The sequence below is a fragment of the Dendropsophus ebraccatus genome, chromosome 8, assembly GCF_027789765.1.
Source record: "Dendropsophus ebraccatus isolate aDenEbr1 chromosome 8, aDenEbr1.pat, whole genome shotgun sequence".
Taxonomy (NCBI): Eukaryota; Metazoa; Chordata; class Amphibia; order Anura; family Hylidae; genus Dendropsophus; species Dendropsophus ebraccatus.
The window spans coordinates 892,114-917,233 of NC_091461.1; the positions used below are offsets into that span (position 1 = coordinate 892,114).

General features: G+C 49.5%; 2 protein-coding genes across 3 annotated transcripts in view; one reads left to right on the forward strand and one right to left on the reverse strand.

The window, feature by feature from the left end:
* The window catches only part of LOC138798934 (zinc finger protein 665-like), a 90,216-nt gene extending 68,255 nt beyond the window's left edge, over positions 1–21,961 (forward strand). The window contains exons 2-5 of one of the 2 annotated variants that reach the window (XM_069979557.1): positions 740–822; positions 902–1,057; positions 2,036–2,159; positions 19,530–21,961. In XM_069979557.1, the coding sequence (XP_069835658.1) occupies positions 757–822; positions 902–1,057; positions 2,036–2,159; positions 19,530–21,523 (2,340 nt within the window). In that variant the 5' untranslated portion in view covers positions 740–756 and the 3' untranslated portion in view covers positions 21,524–21,961. The remainder of the gene's footprint in view (positions 1–739; positions 823–901; positions 1,058–2,035; positions 2,160–19,529) is intronic. The other variant, XM_069979558.1, reaches the window with a different exon arrangement.
* The window catches only part of LOC138798939 (oocyte zinc finger protein XlCOF8.4-like), a 346,556-nt gene that overhangs the window by 129,020 nt on the left and 192,416 nt on the right, over positions 1–25,120 (reverse strand). The window lies entirely within an intron of this gene.

The window sequence follows — 25,120 nt, forward strand, 5'->3', positions numbered from 1 at the left end:
ATAAATGAGACATGGGGGGCAGCGGTCTAATAAATGAGACATGGGGGGCAGCGGTCTAATAAATGAGACATGGGGGGCAGCGGTCTAATAAATGAGGCATGGGGGGCAGAGGTCTAATAAATGAGGCATGGGGGGCAGAGGTCTAATAAATGAGACATTGGGGGCAGCGGTCTAATAAATGAGACATGGGGGGCAGCGGTCTAATAAATGAGGCATGGGGGGCAGAGGTCTAATAAATGAGGCATGGGGGGCAGCGGTCTAATAAATGAGGCATGGGGGGCAGAGGTCTAATAAATGAGGCATGGGGGGCAGCGGTCTAATAAATGAGACATGGGGGGCAGCGGTCTAATAAATGAGACATGGGGGGCAGCGGTCTAATAAATGAGGCATGGGGGGCAGCGGTCTAATAAATGAGACATGGGGGGGCAGCGGTCTAATAAATGAGGCATGGGGGGCAGAGGTCTAATAAATGAGACATGGGGGGCAGCGGTCTAATAAATGAGACATGGGGGGCAGCGGTCTAATAAATGAGGCATGGGGGGCAGCGGTCTAATAAATGAGACATGGGGGGCAGCGGTCTAATAAATGAGACATGGGGGGCAGCGGTCTAATAAATGAGGCATGGGGGGAAGCGGTCTAATAAATGAGGCAGGGGGGCAGCGGTCTAATAAATGAGGCATGGTCAGGGGCCAGAATCTTCCGGTTGCTTCTCTGACTACCGGTGTATACTCTATTGCAGTCTGACAACCACAGATAATGGATGAACATGAGGAGGAGATCTTCCAGCTGACCCTGGAGATGATCGGCCTGCTGACAGGAGAGGTGAGGGGGATTCTGGGAATCGTCATCTCATCCGCCACCTCTCTAATGTATATAGTCACATGGGTCTCTCCCTACATAGGACTGCACTGTAGTAGGGAAGACATCGGGCGAGTGTGTAACCGCTGGAAGTCGTCGCAGTGTGTCAGGAAGATGGAGCAGCCACAAGATGGAGAGAAACAATGCCCAGAGGATGCTGCACCTTACACGAAGGATAATGGAACTGCTAACTGGAGAGGTGACCCTGCTGGGATATTATACAGTAATACAGGAGGGGTGGGGGGTGACTGGAGAGGTGACACTGCTGGGAATGCTGGGACATTATACAGTAATACAGGAGGGGGGGGATGACTGGAGAGGTGACACTGCTGGGACATTATACAGTAATACAGGAGGGGGGGGATGACTGGAGAGGTGACCCTGCTGGGACATTATACAGTAATACAGGAGGGGGGATGACTGGAGAGGTGACACTGCTGGGAATGCTGGGACATTATACAGTAATACAGGAGGGGGGGGGATGACTGGAGAGGTGACACTGCTGGGAATGCTGGGACATTATACAGTAAGACAGGAGGGGTGGGGGGAGACTGGAGAGGTGACACTGCTGGGAATGCTGGAACATTATACAGTAATACAGGAGGGGTGGGGGGGTGACTAGAGAGGTGACACTGCTGGGAATGCTGGGACATTATACAGTAATACAGGAGGGGTGGGGGGATGACTGGAGAGGTGACACTGCTGGGAATGCTGGGACATTATACAGTAATACAGGAGGGGGGATGACTGGAGAGGTGACACTGCTGGGAATGCTGGGACATTATACAGTAATACAGGAGGGGTGGGGTTGACTGGAGAGGTGACACTGCTGGGACATTATACAGTAATAAAGGAGGGGTGGGGGGATGACTGGAGAGGTGACCCTGCTGGGAATGCTGGGAGATGATACAGTAATACAGGAGGGGTGGGGGGGGATGACTGGAGAGGTGACCCTGCTGGGAATGCTGGGAGATGATACAGTAATACAGGAGGGGGGGGGATGACTGGAGAGGTGACCCTGCTGGGAATGCTGGGAGATGATAGAGTAATCCAGGAGGCAGCAGGCTGGGGGGGGATGACTGGAGAGGTGACCCTGCTGGGAATGCTGGGAGATGATAGAGTAATCCAGGAGGCAGCAGGCTGGGGGGGATGACTATGTGACCATTGTGTGTGTCAGGTTCCTATAAGGTGTCAGGATGTGGCCGTCTATTTCTCCATGGAGGAGTGGGAGTATGTAGAAGGACACAAGGATCGGTACCAGGACTCCACAATGGAGGATCAGCCGCCCCTCACAGCATCCGGTAAGTGTGCGTTAATCTCTGGTTTTCTATTGTGCATTTAGTAGGCTGGATAAGTGTTGGATGAGCTGTTACAAGATGCTACTAGCTGTCGGATGAGGGCTGGATGAGTGTTGGATGAGTGTTGGTTGAGCTGTTACAAGCTGTTACTAGCTGTCGGATGAGGGTTGGATGAGGACTGTATGAGCGTTGGATGAGGACTGTATGAGCGTTGGATGAGGACTGTATGAGCGTTGGATGAGGACTGTATGAGCGTTGGATGAGGACTGTATGAGCGTTGGATGAGGACTGGATGAGTGTTGGATGAGGGCTGGATGAGTGTTGGATGAGTGTTGGATGAGGACTGTATGAGCGTTGGATGAGGACTGTATGAGCGTTGGATGAGGGCTGGATGAGTGTTGGATGAGCATTGGATGAGGGCTGGATGAGTGTTGGATGAGTGTTGGATGAGTGTTGGATGAGTGTTGAATGAGTGTTGAATGAGTGTTGAATGAGTGTTGGATGAGTGTTGGATGAGTGTTGGATGAGTGTTGGATGAGTGTTGGATGAGTGTTGGATGAGTGTTGAATGAGTGTTGAATGAGTGTTGAATGAGTGTTGGATGAGGGCTGGATGAGCATTGTTGGATGAGGGCCGGATGAGTGTTGGATGAGCATTGAATGAGGGCTGGATGAGTGTTGGATGAGGGCTGGATGAGCATTGTTGGATGAGGGCCGGATGAGTGTTGGATGAGCATTGAATGAGGGCTGGATGAGCATTGTTGGATGAGGGCCGGATGAGTGTTGGATGAGCATTGAATGAGGGCTGAATGAGCATTGTTGGATGAGGGCTGAATGAGCATTGTTGGATGAACATTGTTGGATCAGTGTTAGATGAGGGCTGGATGAGTGTTGGATGAGCATTGGATGAGGGCTGGATGACCATTGTTGGATGAGGACTGGATGAGTGTTGGATGAGCATTGGATGAGGGCTGGATGACCATTGTTGGATGAATGTTGTCGGATGAGCGTTGGATGAGGGCCGGATGAGTGTTGGATGAGCATTGAATGAGGGCTGGATGAGCATTGTTGGATGAGGGCTGAATGAGCATTGTTGGATGAACATTGTTGGATCAGTGTTAGATGAGGGCTGGATGAGTGTTGGATGAGCATTGGATGAGGGCTGGATGACCATTGTTGGATGAGGACTGGATGAGTGTTGGATGAGCATTGGATGAGGGCTGGATGACCATTGTTGGATGAATGTTGTCGGATGAGCGTTGGATGAGCATTGGATGAGTGTTGGATGAGCATTGGATGGGGGCTGGATGACCATTGTTGGATGAGGACTGGATGAGTGTTGGATGAGCATTGGATGAGGGCTGGATGACCATTGTTGGATGAATGTTGTTGGATGAATGTTGTTGGATGAGTGTTGGATGAGTGTTGGATGAGTGCTGGATGAGCATTGTTGGATGAATGTTGTCGGATGAGGGCTGGATGAGTGTTGGATGAGTGTTGGATGAGTGTTGAATGAGTGTTGAATGAGTGTTGAATGAGTGTTGGATGAGTGTTGGATGGGGGCTGGATGACCATTGTTGGATGAGGACTGGATGAGTGTTGGATGAGCATTGGATGAGGGCTGGATGACCATTGTTGGATGAATGTTGTTGGATGAGTGTTGGATGAGTGCTGGATGAGCATTGTTGGATGAATGTTGTCGGATGAGGGCTGGATGAGCATTGTTGAATGAGCATTGGATGAGGGCTGGATGAGTGTTGGATGAGTATTGGATGAGGGCTGGATGAGCATTGTTGAATGAGCATTGGATGAGGGCTGGATGAGCATTGTTGAATGAGCATTGGATGAGGGCCGGATGAGTGTTGGATGAGCATTGGATGAGGGCTGGATGAGCATTGTTGAATGAGCATTGGATGAGGGCTGGATGAGTGTTGGATGAGGGCTGGATGAGCATTGTTGGATGAATGTTGTCGGATGAGGGCTGGATGAGTGTTGGATGAGCATTGGATGAGCATTGGATGAGCATTGGATGAGGGCTGGATGAGCATTGGATGAGGGCTGGATGAGCATTGGATGAGGGCTGGATGAGCATTGGATGAGGGCTGGATGAGCATTGGATGAGGGTTGAATGAGCATTGTTGGATGAGGGCTGGATGAGTGTTTGATGAGCATTGGATGAGGGCTGGATGAGCATTGTTGGATGAATGTTGTCGGATGAGTGTTGGATGAGGGCTGGATGAGCATTGGATGAGGGCTGGATGAGTGTTTGATGAGCATTGGATGAGGGCTGGATGAGCATTGTTGGAAGAGCATTGGATGAGGTCTGGATGAGTGTTGGATGAGCATTGGACGAGGGCTAGATGAGTGTTGGATGAGCATTGTATGAGGGCTGTTTGAGTGTTGGATGAGGGCTGGATGAGCATTGTTGGATGAGGGCTGAATGAGCATTGTTGGATGAGGGCTGGATGAGTGTTGGATGAGCATTGGATGAGGGCTGGATGAGTGTTTGATGAGCATTGGATGAGGGCTGGATGAGCATTGTTGGAAGAGCATTGGATGAGGGCTGGATGAGTGTTGGATGAGCATTGGACGAGGGCTAGATGAGTGTTGGATGAGCATTGTATGAGGGCTGTTTGAGTGTTGGATGAGGGCTGGATGAGCATTGTTGGATGAGGGCTGGATGAGTGTTGGATGAGCATTGGATGAGGGCTGGATGAGTGTTTGATGAGCATTGGATGAGGGCTGGATGAGCATTGTTGGAAGAGCATTGGATGAGGGCTGGATGAGTGTTGGATGAGCATTGGACGAGGGCTAGATGAGTGTTGGATGAGCATTGTATGAGGGCTGTTTGAGTGTTGGATGAGGGCTGGATGAGCATTGTTGGATGAGGGCTGAATGAGCATTGTTGGATGAGGGCTGGATGAGTGTTGGATGAGCATTGGATGAGGGCTGGATGACCATTGTTGGATGAGCATTGGATGAGTGTTAAATGAGTGTTGTATCAGCATTGGATGAGGGCTAAATGAGCATTGTCGGATGAGTGTCGGATGAGTGTCGGATGAGTGTCGGATGAGTGTCGGATGAGTGTCGGATGAGTGTCGGATGAGTGTCGGATGAGCGCTGGATGAGCGTTGTCGGATGAGGGCTGAATGAGTATTGGATGAGGGCTGGATGAGCATTGTTGAATGAGCATTGGAAGAGGGTTGGATGAGCATTGGATGGTTATTGGATGAGGGCCGGATGAGCATTGTTGAATGAGCATTGGATGAGGGCTGGATGAGTGTTGGATGAGCATTGGATGAGGGCTGGATGAGTGTTGGATGAGTGTTGGATGAGGGCTGGATGAGCATTGTTGGATGAATGTTGTCGGATGAGGGATGGATGAGTGTTGGATGAGCATTGGATGAGGGCTGGGTAAGCGTTGGATGAGCGTTGGATGAGGGCTGGATGAGCGTTGGATGAGGGCTGGATGAGCGTTGGATGAGGGCTGGATGAGTGTTGGATGAGGGCTGGATAAGTGTTGGATGAGGGCTGGATGAGTGTTGGATGAGGGCTGGATGAGTGTTGGATGAGGGCTGGATGAGTGTTGGATGAGGGTTGGATGAGGGCTGGATGAGTGTTGGATGAGGGCTGGATGAGCATTGGATGAGGGTTGGATGAGGGCTGCATAAGGGTTGGATGAGGGCTGGATGAGGGCTGGATGAGTGTTGGATGAGTGTTGGATGAGTGTTGGATGAGTGTTGGATGAGTGTTGGATGAGTGTTGGATGAGTGTTGGATGAGTGTTGGATGAGTGTTGGATGAGTGTTGGATGAGTGTTGGATGAGTGTTGGATGAGTGTTGGATGAGTGTTGGATGAGTGTTGGATGAGGGCTGGATGAGGGCTGGATGAGGGCTGGATGAGGGCTGGATGAGGGCTGGATGAGGGCTGGACGAGCATTGTTGGATGAGCATTGGATGAGCATTGGATGAGGGCTGGGTGAGCGTTGGATGAGGGCTGGGTGAGCGTTGGATGAGCGTTGGATGAGGGCTGGATGAGCGTTGGATGAGGGCTGGATGAGCGTTGGATGAGGGGTGGATGAGCGTTGGATGAGGGCTGGATGAGTGTTGGATGAGGGCTGGATGAGTGTTGGATGAGGGCTGGATGAGTGTTGGATGAGTGTTGGATGAGGGCTGGATGAGTGTTGGATGAGTGTTGGATGAGTGTTGGATGAGGGCTGGATGAGTGTTGGATGAGGGCTGGATGAGGGCTGGATGAGGGCTGGATGAGGGCTGGATGAGGGCTGGACGAGCATTGTTGGATGAGCATTGGATGAGCATTGGATGAGGGCTGGGTGAGCGTTGGATGAGGGCTGGGTGAGCGTTGGATGAGCGTTGGATGAGGGCTGGATGAGCGTTGGATGAGCGTTGGATGAGGGCTGGATGAGCGTTGGATGAGGGCTGGATGAGCGTTGGATGAGGGGTGGATGAGTGTTGGATGAGGGCTGGATAAGTGTTGGATGAGGGCTGGATGAGTGTTGGATGAGGGCTGGATGAGTGTTGGATGAGTGTTGGATGAGGGCTGGATGAGTGTTGGATGAGGGCTGGATGTGTGTTGGATGAGCGTTGGATGAGGGCTGGATGAGTGTTGGATGAGGGCTGGATGAGTGTTGGATGAGGGCTGGATGAGTGTTGGATGAGGGCTGGATGAGTGTTGGATGAGGGCTGGATGAGTGTTGGATGAGGGCTGGATGAGTGTTGGATGAGGGCTGGATGAGTGTTGGATGAGGGCTGGATGAGCGTTGGATGAGGGCTGGATGAGCGTTGGATGAGGGCTGGATGAGCGTTGGATGAGGGCTGGATGAGCGTTGGATGAGGGCTGGATGAGCGTTGGATGAGGGCTGGATGAGGGTTGGATGAGGGCTGGATGAGTGTTGGATGAGTGTTGGATGAGGGCTGGATGAGTGTTGGATGAGGGCTGGATGAGTGTTGGATGAGGGCTGGATGAGTGTTGGATGAGGGCTGGATGAGGGCTGGATGAGCGTTGGATGAGGGCTGGATGAGCGTTGGATGAGGGCTGGGCGAGCATTGTTGGATGAGCATTGGATGAGGGTTGGATGAGCGTTGGATGAGGGATGGATGAGCGTTGGATGAGGGCTGGATGAGCGTTGGATGAGGGCTGGATGAGCATTGGATGAGGGCTGGATGAGCATTGTTGGATGAGGGCTGGATGAGCGTTGGATGAGGGATGGATGAGCGTTGGATGAGGGCTGGATGAGCATTGGATGAGGGCTGGATGAGCATTGTTGGATGAGTGTTGGATGAGTGTTGGATGAGTGTTGGATGAGTGTTGGATGAGTGTTGGATGAGTGTTGGATGAGGGCTGGATGAGGGCTGGATGAGGGCTGGACGAGCATTGTTGGATGAGCATTGGATGAGGGTTGGATGAGCATTGGATGAGGGATGGATGAGCGTTGGATGAGGGCTGGATGAGCGTTGGATGAGCATTGGATGAGGGATGGATGAGCGTTGGATGAGCATTGGATGAGGGATGGATGAGGGATGGATGAGCGTTGGATGAGCATTGGATGAGGGATGGATGAGCGTTGGATGAGCATTGGATGAGGGATGGATGAGGGATGGATGAGCGTTGGATGAGGGCTGGATGAGCATTGTTGGATGAGTGTTGGATGAGTGTTGGATGAGTGTTGGATGAGTGTTGGATGAGTGTTGGATGAGTGTTGGATGAGGGCTGGATGAGGGCTGGATGAGGGCTGGACGAGCATTGTTGGATGAGCATTGGATGAGGGTTGGATGAGCATTGGATGAGGGATGGATGAGCGTTGGATGAGGGCTGGATGAGCGTTGGATGAGCATTGGATGAGGGATGGATGAGGGATGGATGAGCGTTGGATGAGCATTGGATGAGGGATGGATGAGCGTTGGATGAGCATTGGATGAGGGATGGATGAGGGATGGATGAGCGTTGGATGAGCGTTGGATGAGCATTGGATGAGGGATGGATGAGCGTTGGATGAGCATTGGATGAGGGATGGATGAGCGTTGGATGAGCATTGGATGAGGGATGGATGAGCGTTGGATGAGCATTGGATGAGGGATGGATGAGCGTTGGATGAGCATTGGATGAGGGATGGATAAGGCCTTATTCACTAGTCCCGTAGTTTATGGATCCGTAATTACGGATCCGAGTTAGTGCACATTGATGTCCATTGTCCTATTCACACTATCAGTAGCAGAAATGGATGAAAATCAATCCTGAAAAAAAAAGGACATGTCCTAGTGCAGACCCGGTGCGGACCTTGATTTATTTACGGATGCTCTCATTGACATCAATTGTCTACGGATTGTTTGCGGATTGCAACATGTTTGGCATCCGTATTTCCGTAAAAAATATGGATAACTCATGCTCCTATTTGCACAGCAGTATATAGAAGTGCTGGGATCTTTAGTTCTCCGGATCTCTGTTGCTGCACATCGTGTGCTGATTGTAGCAGAATCCTAGGCAGTGTTGGTGATTATATAATCAGAGAGCTGGGATCTGTAGTACTCCACAAGGTGAAGACCAGGGTGCCTGCTCTAAGATCTGGGGAGAGATAGTTGGAAAAAACACTGCCGGTGGCACCTCTCCCCCTCTCAATGATGACACAGATCCAGGAACGATCTTCTTGATAGTGAGCTGCACCTCCCTAACTTTTGTAACTTCTGCCATCAACTACTCCACTGTATTGCCACATTCTTGCTCTGTCACCAGCAGTCCTATGTAACACCACAGATAACACAGTGATATCAGACAATGTAGTAGATGTCAGTCCCATATGCAGAACTGATATTTCCCCAACCATCAGTACTGTATGAAAGCTGTTCCCAGCACCTTAGACCCCCCCCCCCCCCCCCCCCCCCCCCCCCGTGCCTGAAATCATGTAAAACGTCTGTGAATATTTTTGGAGAAAACTAAAGGTGTTTTTTTGTGTGTGGGAATCTGTAAATCTGTTCTCAAAGAAAAAAAACCCTTAATTTTTCTCCCAAACTATTGTCTTCTCTTACCACGGAGCCTTGTCCTAACATTGTGTAGGAAAAGATGCCGAGATTTGCTACTTACACAGCCCTATGGCTCTCCTATGCCATCTCCTTCTTGTCCTGTGCCGATCTCTCTCTCTCTCTCTCTGCTGCCATCTCCTTCTTGTCCTGTACCGATCTCTCTCTCTCTCTCTGCTGCCATCTCCTTCTTGTCCTGTGCCGATCTCTATCTCTCTGCTGCCATCTCCTTCTTGTCCTGTGCCGATCTCTCTCTCTCTGCTGCCATCTCCTTCTTGTCCTGTGCCGATCTCTCTCTCTCTCTCTCTCTGCTGCCATCTCCTTCTTGTCCTGTGCCGATCTCTCTCTCTCTCTCTCTCTCTGCTGCCATCTCCTTCTTGTCCTGTGCCGATCTCTCTCTCTGCTGCCATCTCCTTCTTGTCCTGTGCCGATCTCTCTCTCTCTCTCTGCTGCCATCTCCTTCTTGTCCTGTGCCGATCTCTCTCTCTCTCTCTGCTGCCATCTCCTTCTTGTCCTGTGCCGATCTCTCTCTCTCTCTGCCATCTCCTTCTTGTCCTGTGCCGATCTCTCTCTCTCTGCTGCCATCTCCTTCTTGTCCTGTGCCGATCTCTCTCTCTCTCTCTCTCTGCTGCCATCTCCTTCTTGTCCTGTGCCGATCTCTCTCTCTCTCTGCTGCCATCTCCTTCTTGTCCTGTGCCGATCTCTCTCTCTCTCTGCTGCCATCTCCTTCTTGTCCTGTGCCGATCTCTCTCTCTCTCTCTCTCTCTGCTGCCATCTCCTTCTTGTCCTGTACCGATCTCTCTCTCTCTCTCTCTCTGCTGCCATCTCCTTCTTGTCCTGTGCCGATCTCTCTCTCTCTCTCTGCTGCCATCTCCTTCTTGTCCTGTGCCGATCTCTCTCTCTCTCTCTGTGCTGCCATCTCCTTCTTGTCCTGTGCCGATCTCTCTCTCTCTGCTGCCATCTCCTTCTTGTCCTGTGCCGATCTCTCTCTCTGTGCTGCCATCTCCTTCTTGTCCTGTGCCGATCTCTCTCTCTCTCTCTGCTGCCATCTCCTTCTTGTCCTGTGCCGATCTCTCTCTCTGTGCTGCCATCTCCTTCTTGTCCTGTGCCGATCTCTCTCTCTCTCTGCTGCCATCTCCTTCTTGTCCTGTGCCGATCTCTCTCTCTCTCTCTGCTGCCATCTCCTTCTTGTCCTGTGCCAATCTCTCTCTCTCTCTGCTGCCATCTCCTTCTTGTCCTGTGCCGATCTCTCTCTTTCTTCCATTCCTTCACTGCTCAGTAACTCTTATTGATTCATTCATACTTTTCCTTATCACATTGTAAACACCAATTTATTATGCTAATTGGTAATGATGAGTGACAGCTGGGCTACAAACGTACAATAGCTGTCCTGTCAGTGTAGACCACTATGGCAGGGCAGCATTAACAACAAAGACTGAACCCCATAGAAAACCATTAGGACAGATAGAGTAGCCCAGCTGTCACTCATCATTACCAATTAGCATAATAAATTGGTGTTTACAATGTGGTTAGGAAAAGTATGAATGAATCAATAAGAGTTACTGAGCAGTGAAGGAATGGCAGAGAGAGAGAGAGAGATCGGCACAGGACAAGAAGGAGAGGGCAGCAGAGAGAGAGATCGGCACAGGACAAGAAGGAGATGGCAGCAGAGAGAGAGAGAGAGATCGGCACAGGACAAGAAGGAGATGGCAACAGAGAGAGAGAGAGAGAGAGAGAGAGAGATCGGCACAGGACAAGAAGGAGATGGCAGCAGAGAGAGAGAGAGATCGGCACAGGACAAGAAGGAGATGGCAGCAGAGAGAGAGAGAGATCGGCACAGGACAAGAAGGAGATGGCAGCAGAGAGAGAGAGATCGGCACAGGACAAGAAGGAGATGGCAGCAGAGAGAGAGAGATCGGCACAGGACAAGAAGGAGATGGCAGCAGAGAGAGAGAGATCGGCACAGGACAAGAAGGAGATGGCAGCAGAGAGAGAGAGAGAGATCGGCACAGGACAAGAAGGAGATCGCAGCAGAGAGAGAGAGATCGGCACAGGACAAGAAGGAGATGGCAGCACAGAGAGAGAGAGATCGGCACAGGACAAGAAGGAGATGGCAGCACAGAGAGAGAGAGATCGGCACAGGACAAGAAGGAGATGGCAGCACAGAGAGAGAGAGAGAGATCGGCACAGGACAAGAAGGAGATCGCAGCAGAGAGAGAGAGATCGGCACAGGACAAGAAGGAGATGGCAGCAGAGAGAGAGAGATCGGCACAGGACAAGAAGGAGATGGCAGCAGAGAGAGAGAGAGATCGGCACAGGACAAGAAGGAGATGGCAGCACAGAGAGAGAGAGAGAGATCGGCACAGGACAAGAAGGAGATGGCAGCAGAGAGAGAGAGAGAGAGATCGGCACAGGACAAGAAGGAGATGGCAGCAGAGAGAGAGAGAGAGAGATCGGCACAGGACAAGAAGGAGATGGCAGCAGAGAGAGAGAGAGATCGGCACAGGACAAGAAGGAGATGGCAGCAGAGAGAGAGAGATCGGCACAGGACAAGAAGGAGATGGCAGCAGAGAGAGAGAGAGAGAGATCGGCACAGGACAAGAAGGAGATGGCAGCAGAGAGAGAGAGAGAGATCGGCACAGGACAAGAAGGAGATGGCAGCAGAGAGAGAGAGAGAGAGAGAGAGAGATCGGCACAGGACAAGAAGGAGATGGCAGCAGAGAGAGAGAGAGATCGGCACAGGACAAGAAGGAGATGGCAGCACAGAGAGAGAGAGAGAGATCGGCACAGGACAAGAAGGAGATGGCAGCAGAGAGAGAGAGAGAGATCGGCACAGGACAAGAAGGAGATGGCAGCAGAGAGAGAGAGAGAGATCGGCACAGGACAAGAAGGAGATGGCAGCAGAGAGAGAGAGAGATCGGCACAGGACAAGAAGGAGATGGCAGCACAGAGAGAGAGATCGGCACAGGACAAGAAGGAGATGGCAGCAGAGAGAGAGAGAGAGAGATCGGCACAGGACAAGAAGGAGATGGCAGCAGAGAGAGAGAGAGATCGGCACAGGACAAGAAGGAGATGGCAGCAGAGAGAGAGAGATCGGCACAGGACAAGAAGGAGATGGCAGCAGAGAGAGAGAGAGAGATCGGCACAGGACAAGAAGGAGATGGCAGCAGAGAGAGAGAGAGAGATCGGTACAGGACAAGAAGGAGATGGCAGCAGAGAGAGAGAGAGATCTGCACAGGACAAGAAGGAGATGGCAGCAGAGAGAGAGAGAGAGATCGGCACAGGACAAGAAGGAGATGGCATAGGAGGGCCATAGGGCTGAGTAAGTAGCAAATCTCTGCATCTTCTCCTACACAATGTTAGGACAAGGCTCCGTGGTAAGAGAAGACAATAGTTTGGGAGAAAAATTAAGGTGTTTTTTTGTGTGTGGGAACAGATCTAGACATTTGGTGATGATTGGCATTAGATACTTAACAATAATAGATGATTGGCAGCTTTGGATACTGTTTGGTGATGAATTATGTGATAACAGCAGTTTGTGACAGCGCTGTATTCTTTATTTATATCTCGATGGTCGATACAGTGCATGTAATTTGAGAAAAACGCTGCAGCTCTCTGCGCTGTGAGATCGGCGATTTCCACAGGGATTCACTAAGCAGCATGCATATTAGACACCGCTCACCCTTCTGAAGTCTGGTCCAGCAACGGATGGAATACGGATGTCCAATCCGCAATTTCTCACGGGTTGTTTCAGGACCAGAAAAAAATACTGAACGTGTGCATAAGGCCTGAGCATTGTTGGATGAGGGATGGATGAGTGTTGGATGAGGGCTGGATGAGTGTTGGATGAGGGCTGGATGAATGTTGGATGAGGGCTGGATGAGTGTTGGATGAGGGTTGGATGAGCGTTGGATGAGTATTGGATGAGGGCTGGATGAGTGTTGGATGAGCATTGGATGAGTGTTGGATGAGCATTGGATGAGCATTGGATGAGTGTTGGATGAGCATTGGATGAGTGTTGGATGAGCATTGGATGAGCATTGGATGAGGGCTGGATGAGCGTTGGATGAGTGTTGGATGAGTATTGGATGAGGGCTGGATGAGCGTTGGATGAGTGTTGGATGAGCATTGGATGAGTGTTGGATGAGTGTTGGATGAGCATTGGATGAGTGTTGGATGAGCATTGGATGAGTGTTGGATGAGGGCTGGATGAGGGCTAGATGAGCATTGGATGAGTGTTGGATGAGGGCTGGATGAGTGTTGGATGAACATTGGATGAGGGTTGGATGAGTATTGTTGGATGAGGGATGGATTAGGGTTGGATGAGCTTTGTACAAAATTGAAAAAAGTGATGCCAGCTCGGGCTCTCACTTCAACCAGTGCGTCGTAACATAGTAAATGAGAAAAATGAGTCCAGCTCCCGGCCAGGATTAGATGAGTTGAGCTTTATTGACACCCCAGCACCGTGCACACACTGCAGCAACCCCCCCCAAAGAGAAGCCTACGCGTTTCGATTGCAAACCGCAATCTTAATCATGGCTACTGACCTCTTGGAGTAGTCAAGACTTATAGTCCTGGGCTTCCAGCGCCGACGGTGCGGAGGTCACGCCCCACTGCACACGTCAGCTGCGGGATACACCTGGACTAATTAGTCAGACCCACACCGAGGTCAGATGGCTGTGTAATGGTAATAACAACAAGCGTGTAAAAACTTACTACAACACAATATACAAACCCTGTACAATGACCATAAACTTATGAATTATAATCATGTGTCTATTACTATTAGCCATCCTGCTGTGAGCAAAGTCAGTATTCCCTGTGGCATCCAAGGTACGGCCTCATCTGAGATAAGCTGTTAAGATCAATAGTGAAGCAGCATTTCTCGCCGCAAGTTCATGCCGTGCGGTATACATGTATTGAGGAAAAACATCCAAAATGCCTCCTTGTCTCTGAGCAATGTTAGTACATCGCCTCCTCTACTTGAGGCAAATATTTTTTCAATGGCAAAGATCCGAAATGATTTTGTAGAGCCTTGGTGTGCCTCAATGAAGTGGCGTGATGCCCCAGATAGCGTCCTGCCCCCCGGATGCTCTATATCATACCGATGTTCACAGGCCTGTATTTTTAATTTTCTTGAGGTACATCCCACATACATGATGTGACAATGTGTACACAGGATAACGTACACAACATTGAAGCTGTTACAGTTCATGAATGACTTGATCCTGTATGATTTGTTGTTGGTTGAGTCCTTGAAATCTTTGCACAGTAATGCATACAAGCAAGTTTTGCAGGGATGGTGGCCGCATTTATAGAAGCCTACGGCGTCCAACCATGTATGTTTGCGCTGCTGGCTTCTCCGCCCACTACCAGGCACCGAAGGGGACAGGGTATCCCCCAAAGTCTTTGCTCTTTTGGACACCACATCAATTCCGTCGGACAGAATGTCATTCAGTACCCCATCTTCTTGTAAAATAGGCAGATATTTGCGGACGATTTTTCCGATGTCAGAGAACTGAGAGCTGAATTTAGTTATGAATGTGGGTATCCTGGCTTTTTTGGTTGTGGCTGGAGTCACATGCTGATTAATTAGACTGTTTCTGTCTCTTACATCCACTTTTTTGCAAGCCCTCTGTATCATCCAATTTTTGTATCCCCTTTCGGAGAGTCTCTGGATACAGATATTTTTCTCTAGTAGGAAGCTACTCTGTTGGTCACAGTTCCTCTTCATGCGCAGGAGTTCACCCACCGGGATGGATTTGATGGTGTGTCGGGGGTGATGACTGGTGGCATGGAGTGTGGTGTTGCCTGAAATGGCCTTTCTATAATTCTTCGTGTGTACTGTTTGTCCTGCAGTACCTTCTAATGTCAGGTCTAGGAATGTCATGGTCTTAAAATCTGAATGTACAGTAAATTTGAGATTGAAAGGATTGGTATTAATATATTGTATGAAAGTGTTCAAGTCGACCGTCTCTCCGCTCCATACGATGAGGAGGTCATCAATGTACCTCCCGTACCATCGTATGGAGCGGAGAAAGGGGTTGGACACAGAGTACACATACTGGTGTTCCCAATGGGACATGGTGAGGTTGGCAAGTGAAGGTGAGTATTTAGCGCCCATGGAAACTCCACTGATTTGTAGATAGTAGCTGTTCTGGCAAAGGAAAAAATTATGTGTCATGAGAAACCATGTAACAGATTTTACAAAAGAAATGAAATCCTGATCATAATTGCTATGTGTCTGCAAATGAAATTCTAAGGCTTGCATGGCAATAGTGTGCGGTATACAGGTGTACAGGGAAACAACATCTAAGCCCACCCACCTGTACTGGGATTCCCACTGAAGTCCATCCTGAAGAATAAAAACAAAAAAGGTGGCAAGAAAGACAAAAAGGGTAATAAAAAAAACCGTGTTACCTTTAGTTCCACAGAGAATGAAACCACCGATGATATGACTGGGTCCGACTCGAGCTCTGCCACCTCGACCACAGGTGCTACGTATTACAAAAAAACGTCAAAAAACGCAAACGCCGCAGAGGCGGAAGAAAACATCATAAATCCGGAGGGCACCCCCAGCCAGAGCACGAGACACCGACTGAAAGACCAAAGTGTAGTGTCTTAAATTTATCATCACATGTACTTACTAAAGCCCAGGAGGAAGTGCTCTCATTGGGTCTTAGCTTTGCACCGGTCTGTAACTTTGATCTCTTTTCAACTATCAAGGACATAAATAAATTTGTCAGAGATCTGGTCATCAAAAAACACTTTTATAAAGAGGATGAATCGGATCAATTGCAATACACCCAGTCACTAACCAATGTGTACAACAACTTAAATCTTGATGAACAATTGTCCTTGAAGAATCTTATTGAACTTCAAAATATGTCTGACGATCAATCAGAAAAAGTCTCCAGGACTAATGCTTGCCGCATTACTAATCCGTCTTACTACCCGGTACAGTCACGCACTACACAGATGGATGTATATCAAAGCTGCGCTTTTCGTGACTTAAAAGCCCTGAAAGCCCTGTCTGAACAGTTACCAGCAGTACATCACAGATCTAATCTTACCAGTGAACAAAAACAAGCTTTAGAAGAACTCACGAATCTGGAACAAATTGTTATAAAAAATTCAGACAAGGGTGGACTGGTGGTAGTAATGGATGCCAACACGTACAATTCTCAAATGACCAAATTACTATCTGATACAACTGTGTACTTCAAACTTTCGGGCAATCCAACCCATACATATAGCCAGGAGTTAAAGCACATACTGAATGAGGGCCAATCATTGGGCATACTGACTGAAAAAGAGTGTGAGTATTTGTGCCCTGAACAGCCCGTCACACCCATTCTGTATGGCCTACCCAAGACACACAAGGGTGAAGCACCTCACCCAATGCGGCCCATTGTCTCTGGCCGCCAGTCATTGTGTGAACGCCTGTGTGCCTGGCTTGATGTTCTGTTACAGCCCCTAGTACAAACTGCCCCAAGATATCTTAAGGACACTAGGAATGTATTATCATCGTTACAACATCTTCAGTGGGAATCCCAGTACAGGTGGGTGGGCTTAGATGTTGTTTCCCTGTACACCTGTATACCGCACACTATTGCCATGCAAGCCTTAGAATTTCATTTGCAGACACATAGCAATTATGATCAGGATTTCATTTCTTTTGTAAAATCTGTTACATGGTTTCTCATGACACATAATTTTTTCCTTTGCCAGAACAGCTACTATCTACAAATCAGTGGAGTTTCCATGGGCGCTAAATACTCACCTTCACTTGCCAACCTCACCATGTCCCATTGGGAACACCAGTATGTGTACTCTGTGTCCAACCCCTTTCTCCGCTCCATACGATGGTACGGGAGGTACATTGATGACCTCCTCATCGTATGGAGCGGAGAGACGGTCGACTTGAACACTTTCATACAATATATTAATACCAATCCTTTCAATCTCAAATTTACTGTACATTCAGATTTTAAGACCATGACATTCCTAGACCTGACATTAGAAGGTACTGCAGGACAAACAGTACACACGAAGAATTATAGAAAGGCCATTTCAGGCAACACCACACTCCATGCCACCAGTCATCACCCCCGACACACCATCAAATCCATCCCGGTGGGTGAACTCCTGCGCATGAAGAGGAACTGTGACCAACAGAGTAGCTTCCTACTAGAGAAAAATATCTGTATCCAGAGACTCTCCGAAAGGGGATACAAAAATTGGATGATACAGAGGGCTTGCAAAAAAGTGGATGTAAGAGACAGAAACAGTCTAATTAATCAGCATGTGACTCCAGCCACAACCAAAAAAGCCAGGATACCCACATTCATAACTAAATTCAGCTCTCAGTTCTCTGACATCGGAAAAATCGTCCGCAAATATCTGCCTATTTTACAAGAAGATGGGGTACTGAATGACATTCTGTCCGACGGAATTGATGTGGTGTCCAAAAGAGCAAAGACTTTGGGGGATACCCTGTCCCCTTCGGTGCCTGGTAGTGGGCGGAGAAGCCAGCAGCGCAAACATACATGGTTGGACGCCGTAGGCTTCTATAAATGCGGCCACCATCCCTGCAAAACTTGCTTGTATGCATTACCGTGCAAAGATTTCAAGGACTCAACCAACAACAAATCATACAGGATCAAGTCATTCATGAACTGTAACAGCTTCAATGTTGTGTACGTTATCCTGTGTACACATTGTCACATCATGTATGTGGGATGTACCTCAAGAAAATTAAAAATACAGGCCTGTGAACATCGGTATGATATAGAGCATCCGGGGGGCAGGACGCTATCTGGGGCATCACGCCACTTCATTGAGGCACACCAAGGCTCTACAAAATCATTTCGGATCTTTGCCATTGAAAAATATTTGCCTCAAGTAGAGGAGGCGATGTACTAACATTGCTCAGAGACAAGGAGGCATTTTGGATGTTTTTCCTCAATACATGTATACCGCACGGCATGAACTTGCGGCGAGAAATGCTGCTTCACTATTGATCTTAACAGCTTATCTCAGATGAGGCCGTACCTTGGATGCCACAGGGAATACTGACTTTGCTCACAGCAGGATGGCTAATAGTAATAGACACATGATTATAATTCATAAGTTTATGGTCATTGTACAGGGTTTGTATATTGTGTTGTAGTAAGTTTTTACACGCTTGTTGTTATTACCATTACACAGCCATCTGACCTCGGTGTGGGTCTGACTAATTAGTCCAGGTGTATCTCGCAGCTGACGTGTGCAGTGGGGCGTGGCCTCCGTACCGTCGGCGCTGGAAGCCCAGGACTATAAGTCTTGACTACTCCAAGAGGTCAGTAGCCATGATTAAGATTGCGGTTTGCAATCGAAACGCGTAGGCTTCTCTTTGGGGGGGGTTGCTGCAGTGTGTGCACGGTGCTGGGGTGTCAATAAAGCTCAACTCATCTAATCCTGGCCGGGAGCTGGACTCATTTTTCTCGTTTACTTGGATGAGCTTTGGGTGAGGGCTGAATGAGCTGAGGTCCCACTGTATCTTCTGGATTCCTCCTGACTGGCTCCTCCATTACTGATAGCTGCAGCGGTGGCCACTGTCTGAGGAGGCAGAATTCCTGTTCCGCCTCCACTACTATTGGTGTGAGTAGCAGCCGATGGCTCATTGTCCTGATCTCAGTCGCTTGTGTGAGACTCTAGGAATATGTAGCCCTTAGATGGGACTTATTGTGTCATAGAGATGAACATCAGCTGACCATCCCGCACAGAGTTGGTGGCAGACATATGACATGTAGCCGGTGGATTTCTCCTGATCTCCCTAATATGTGGTCGAGCGCAGAGAGGCTGTCACTAGCTGTTACTAGACGTTACTACATGTCACTAGCTGTTACTAGACGTTACTACATGTCACTAGCTGTTACTGTCACTAGCCGTTACTGTCACTAGATGTTGTCACTAGCCATTACTAGCTGTTACTGTCACTAGCTGTTACTGTCACTAGCTGTTACTGTCACTAGATGTTACTGTCACTAGCTGTTACTGTCACTAGATGTTACTAGCTGTTACTGTCACTAGATGTTAGTAGCTGTTAGTAGATGTTACTAGCTGTTAGTGTCACTAGATGTTACTGTCACTAGCTGATACTAGCTGTCACTGTCACTAGATGTTAGTAGCTGTTAGTAGATGTTACTAGCTGTTAGTGTCACTAGATGTTACTGTCACTAGCTGATACTAGCTGTCACTTGCCGTTACTAGCTGTCACTAGCTGTTGCTGCCATAGAGATGTTCATTCTGTGTTTTCAGACTCTGCACCATACACATAGATGTCTCTCTTTCTTGTAGATGTTCCGGAGAAGACTGTGTCCTCGAGTGGATTCCATAAACTGATCTCATCTCCAGAGTCTACACAGACGACTTCTCTCAGAACAACCACCAAGGATGGAGATTGCCCGGGGTCTGAGGAACATCTCCACAAGGTTGTCAGCAGTTATATTTGCATCGATGACACTGAGGTCCATCCACCGCCTGTCATGGAGACGGAACCTGAAGTACAAATCATAGACCCCAAGCCACATATCCCCCCACCTCATGTGCAGCAGCTTTCTAGTACTGAAGAATCCATTTCAAGCCAAGGAAGTCTGGCAGATGTCCCTCTACACAGAGCCGCCGCCATGTATCCATCCATCCTCATCAAGGAGGAGTCATCCTGGGATGAAGACAATCCTATCTATATCTCCACCCAGGACGGACACTATTCATCCAGTCAGATTAAGACCCCTCTGGCCTCATGGGAAGAGGGAGAGCCCCTGAGCGATGAGATCTATATCCCTGGAGAGATGTCTCCACAATACCTGGCTAATCATTTAAGCATGGACTCCATTGAGGAGTATGACGGCTACCAGCACTTCTCCAAATATCCGAGAACTCCTACCAGCCAGGCGCTGTACGAATGTGCCGAGTGTGATGAGTATTTTCTGAGCAGTACTCAGCTGGTCCTCCACCAGAGATCACACGCCAGGCAGAACTATACTGACCAGGGTAGCATTACAGCGGGGGGCAGACTCCAGAGCAGCCAGCGGCCCTTCCAGTGCACCGAATGCGGCAAACAGTTCCTGGAGAAAGGCAAGTTAGTCCGTCATATAAAGTCTCACACCGGGGAGAAACCCTACGCCTGCTCACAGTGCGACAAAAGATTTCTCGAGAATTGGAAGTTGATTCGGCACCAAAAAACCCACACGTCAGAGAAGGAGTTCTGCTGTTATGAGTGCGGGAAACAATTCTCAGACAAGGTAAAGTTGGTCAACCATCAAAGACTTCACATGGTAGCGAACAATGTCATCTGCTCAGAATGTGGGATGGATTGTGTGGATCGGCCTTCACTTCTGCTCCACCTGGTGGCGCACACGGGGGAGAAGCCCTATGAGTGTCTGGAGTGTGGACAACTGTTTGCATACAAGTCTTCACTCTCCGAACACAAGTTGGTCCATTCCAGAGAACATCACTATCTTGGCTCTGAATGTAACAATCATGACTTGCCAGAGACCTCAGAGATCAAGAAAGAAAAAATCCATGAGTGTTCTGAATGCGGAAAGTGTTTCTCAAGCAATTCTCTACTAGTAATCCATCAGAGATCTCATACTGGGGAGAAACCATACAGATGTTCCGAATGTGGCAAATGTTTTTCTATCAACGCTCAACTTGTGAAGCATCTAAGGACTCATACAGGAGAGAAGCCATTCGAATGTTCTGAATGTGGGAAAGGCTTGTCTTCAAATGCCGAGCTTGTTGCTCATTGGAGAATTCACACTGGAGAGAGACCTTATAAATGTAGCGAATGTGAAAAATGTTTTAGTATGAAGGCATCACTGACAGAACATCTAAGGATCCACACAGGGGAGAAACCCTATCTGTGTTCAGAATGTGGGAAATGTTTTGCTGGAAAGTCAACTCTGCTTAAACACAAGAAGATCCACAAAGAAGAAAAGGAGCATGTATGTTCTTATTGTGGGATGTGCTTCATGGACAGGGCCTCCTTGGCCACACATAAGCGGACTCACCAGATCCTCGACAAGGAGGTGAAGCTCTACATCTGTTCTGAATGTGGCAGATGTCTGCGACACAAGTCTTCCCTGGTCATTCACCAGCGGAGTCACACAGGGGAGAAACCCTTTGCTTGTCTAGAGTGTGGGAAATGTTTTATAAGTCAGTCGAAGCGGGCAGCCCATCGGAGAATCCACACCGGAGAGAAGCCTTACGAGTGCTCCTTGTGCAGGAAGCGCTTCAGACTTTCATCCCATCTCAGCAGACACAACAAAATCCACATCCAGAAGAAATAGCCAGAGAGAAAACCGCCACTGTCCGAGATCCGGGAGAGAAAACCGACTGTCTGACATCCAGGAGAGAAAACCGCCACTGTCCGACATCCAGAAGAAATAGCTGGAGTAAAAACCGCCATTGTCTGACATTCAGAAGAAACCGCCGGAAAGAAAACCGCAACTGTCTGACATCCAGAGGAAACAGCTGGAGTAAAAACCGCCACTGTCCGACATTCAGAAGAAACCGCTGTAGTGAAAACCGCCACTGTCCGACATCCAGAAGAAACAGCCGGAGTAAAAACCGCCACTGTCCAACATCCAAAAGAAACAGCCGGAGAGAAAACCGCTACTGTCCGACATCCAGGAGAGAAAACCGCCACTGTCCAACATCCAAAAGAAACAGCCGGAGAGAAAACCGCTACTGTCCGACATCCAGGAGAGAAAACCGCCACTGTCCGACATCCAGGAGAGAAAACCGACACTGTCTGACATCCAGGTGAGAAAACCGACACTGTCCGACATCCAGGAGAGAAAACCGACACTGTCCGACATCCAGGAGAGAAAACCGACACTGTCCGACATCCAGGAGAGAAAACCGACACTGTCCGACATCCAGGAGAGAAAACCGACACTGTCCGACATCCAGGAGAGAAAACCGACACTGTGCGACATCCAGAAGAAACAGCCGGAGAGAAAACCGCAACTGTCCGACATCCAGAAGAAACAGCCTGAGAGAAAACTGCCACTGTCCGACATCCAGAAGAAACAGCCGGAGAGAAAACTGCCACTGTCCGACATCCAGAAGAAACAGCCGGAGAGAAAACTGCCACTGTCCAACATCCAGAAGAAACAGCCGGAGAGAAAACTGCCACTGTCCGACATCCAGAAGAAACAGCCGGAGAGAAAACTGCCACTGTCCGACATCCAGAAGAAACAGCCGGAGAGAAAACTGCCACTGTCTGACATCCAGAAGAGCTAAATCCACATCCTCCCCCTTTTCAGTTTTCACCAGATAGATGCTGAGTTTGGTTGAATGGTGCCAGGAGTCAGTGGACCTTACTAGTGTAGAAGCTGGGGTAGTGATAGAGAAGCACAGACTGTAGCACTGATGACTGGTGGAACGTTAGACTAAACCTTTCATATAAGGACTCGGCCATCAGAGAAGGAAGCGGGGGTAAAGAACTCAGAATGGTTTCTGTTGTATATTTGCCTTTTCATCAGGGAACACATATAAAGACTGGCCTGAGATGACCTCATATCCTCACCGTGCAGGACAGGTTAGGGGCTCCCGTATCCTCACTGTGCAGGATGGGTTAGGGGCTCCCGTATCCTCACCCTGCAGGACAGGTTAGGGGCTCCCGTATCCTCACTGTACAGGATGGGTTAGGGGCTCCCGTATCCTCACTGTACAGGACAGGTTAGGGGCTCCCGTATCCTCACTGTGCAGGATGGGTTAGGGGCTCCCGTATCCTCACTGTGCAGGATGGGTTAGGGGCTCCCGTATCCTCACTGTACAGGACAGGTTAGGGGCTCCCGTATCCTCACTGTACAGGATGGGTTAGGGGCTCCCGTATCCTCACTGTACAGGACGGGTTAGGGGCTCCCGTATCCTCACTGTACAGGACAGGTTAGGGGCTCCCGTATCCTCACCCTGCAGGACGGGTTAGGGGCTCCCGTATCCTCACTGTGCAGGACAGGTTAGGGGCTCCCGTATCCTCACCCTGCAGGACAGGTTAGGGGCTCCCGTATCCTCACTGTGCAGGATGGGTTAGGGGCTCCCGTATCCTCACTGTACAGGATGGGTTAGGGGCCCAGCAGGATGACCCCCCGTAATACTAACTCTACTACTAAAACACATTTTCTGTAATGTAATAAAGTTGCAATAAAATCCCTTGCGGCCTCGTCAGGGTTTGCACTCAGATGTAACATGTCCTGCTGGATAGGACGCAGCATAACTACACGTATGGAGAAGCTGGGGTGGATTGTGAGGTGGCTGTGGCGGTCCAGCTACAGACCCTTATTGTACCTGGAGGACCCCCTGCAAGCCTTGGTGGTCTCTCCTAAGGCTTTCAATGTTTTATCCCCAGTCTCGCTCTGTAGAAGGTTCTAGAACTGCAGGGTTACTATGAGCAGCACAGAGGCCCAGACAAAGAAGCTGTAGAGACCTCCTCCGAGAACCTTCCCGCTGACTCCCACTAGGTTCCCTGACTCCTCAGAATCCTCAGTTTGGTTTTGCCCAATCAATACTTGTCGCACATCCACTGGATCTTGCCCCCTATCCACATTGTGGGGGTACGACCTCCTAACACCCCCCCCCTTCCCGCCACGTGACTCCATAGGAGTGGGGGCCCCTGCGGATAGGGGACAAGTTAATTTTCATTGGAAAACCCCTTTAAGGTTATCTTAGAAGACCACACCAGGACGACTCTTTGGTGACCAGACCCCAGTCTTCTCCCGACGTCTTCCAAGAAAACCACACAGGTCAGCTGGGCCAATGAAGCTGATAGGACGGTGAGCATCATGAGCTCCGCCCACAGAGAACACCATCTCTGCTTCACAACGCCTTCACTAGCCAGGGATTCAGTTAAAACAGAAGGTATTGGCATCGGGATCGGCTCCTGCTGATTATATCTGGTGATGAGGTCTATTTAAAGGAATTGTCCAGAAACAGAAACTGCTAACATTCAGCTGGGGGCTCAGTACAAAAGAAGTGATACTCACCTACCCTGATCCCCCATTTTGCCATTTTGATGGTTCCCAGTCCCCGCTTCTCCTTCCTGTGATTTGTTGTCCCCACTCAGGTAATTACTAGCCGGACAGTGAAGTGATTGATTGGGGACTGGGAGTCATTGTAATGGCCGTTGTGGGGGTTGCGGCAGATGAGGTCACTCTTAATGCTGCTTCCAGCCATATAATTTTTTTCCCCTTTGGACACCCCCTCCACAAGCATCTTTGTGGTATTTTAGCTAAAAAAAAAAAGTGTCAAAAAGAGGATAGGGAATGTGTCTGCTTGCAGGGGTCTGACTACTGGGACCCCCAATCCTCCACGTGTGTGTCCTGCAGGGAGGCCAGAATACACCCTGCGTGGAGGTGAGTGTATTACCTGAAGGGAGGACAGCATACGCCCTTGGGGGAGGTGAGTGTGTATCCAGCAGGGAGGACAGCATACGCCCTGCAGGAAGGTGAGTGTTTGCCCTGCAGGAAGGTGAGTGTTTGCCCTGCAGGGAGGACAGCATACGCCCTGCGGGGAGGTGAGTGTGTGTCCTGCAGGGAGGACAGCATACGCCCTGCAGGAAGGTGAGTGTTTGCCCTGCAGGGAGGACAGCATACGCCTTGGGGGAGGTGAGTGTGTATCCAGCAGGGAGGCCAGCATACGCAGTGTGGGGAGGTGAGTGTTTGCCCTGCAGGGAGGACAGCATACGCCCTTGGGGGAGGTGAGTGTGTATCCAGCAGGGAGGCCAGCATACGCCCTTGGGGGAGGTGAGTGTGTATCCAGCAGGGAGGCCAGCATATGCCCTGTGGGAAGGTGAGTGTTTGCCCTGCAGGGAGGACAGCATATGCCCTTGGGGGAGGGGAGTTTGTCCAGCAGGAAGGCCAGCATATGCCCTTGGGGGAGGG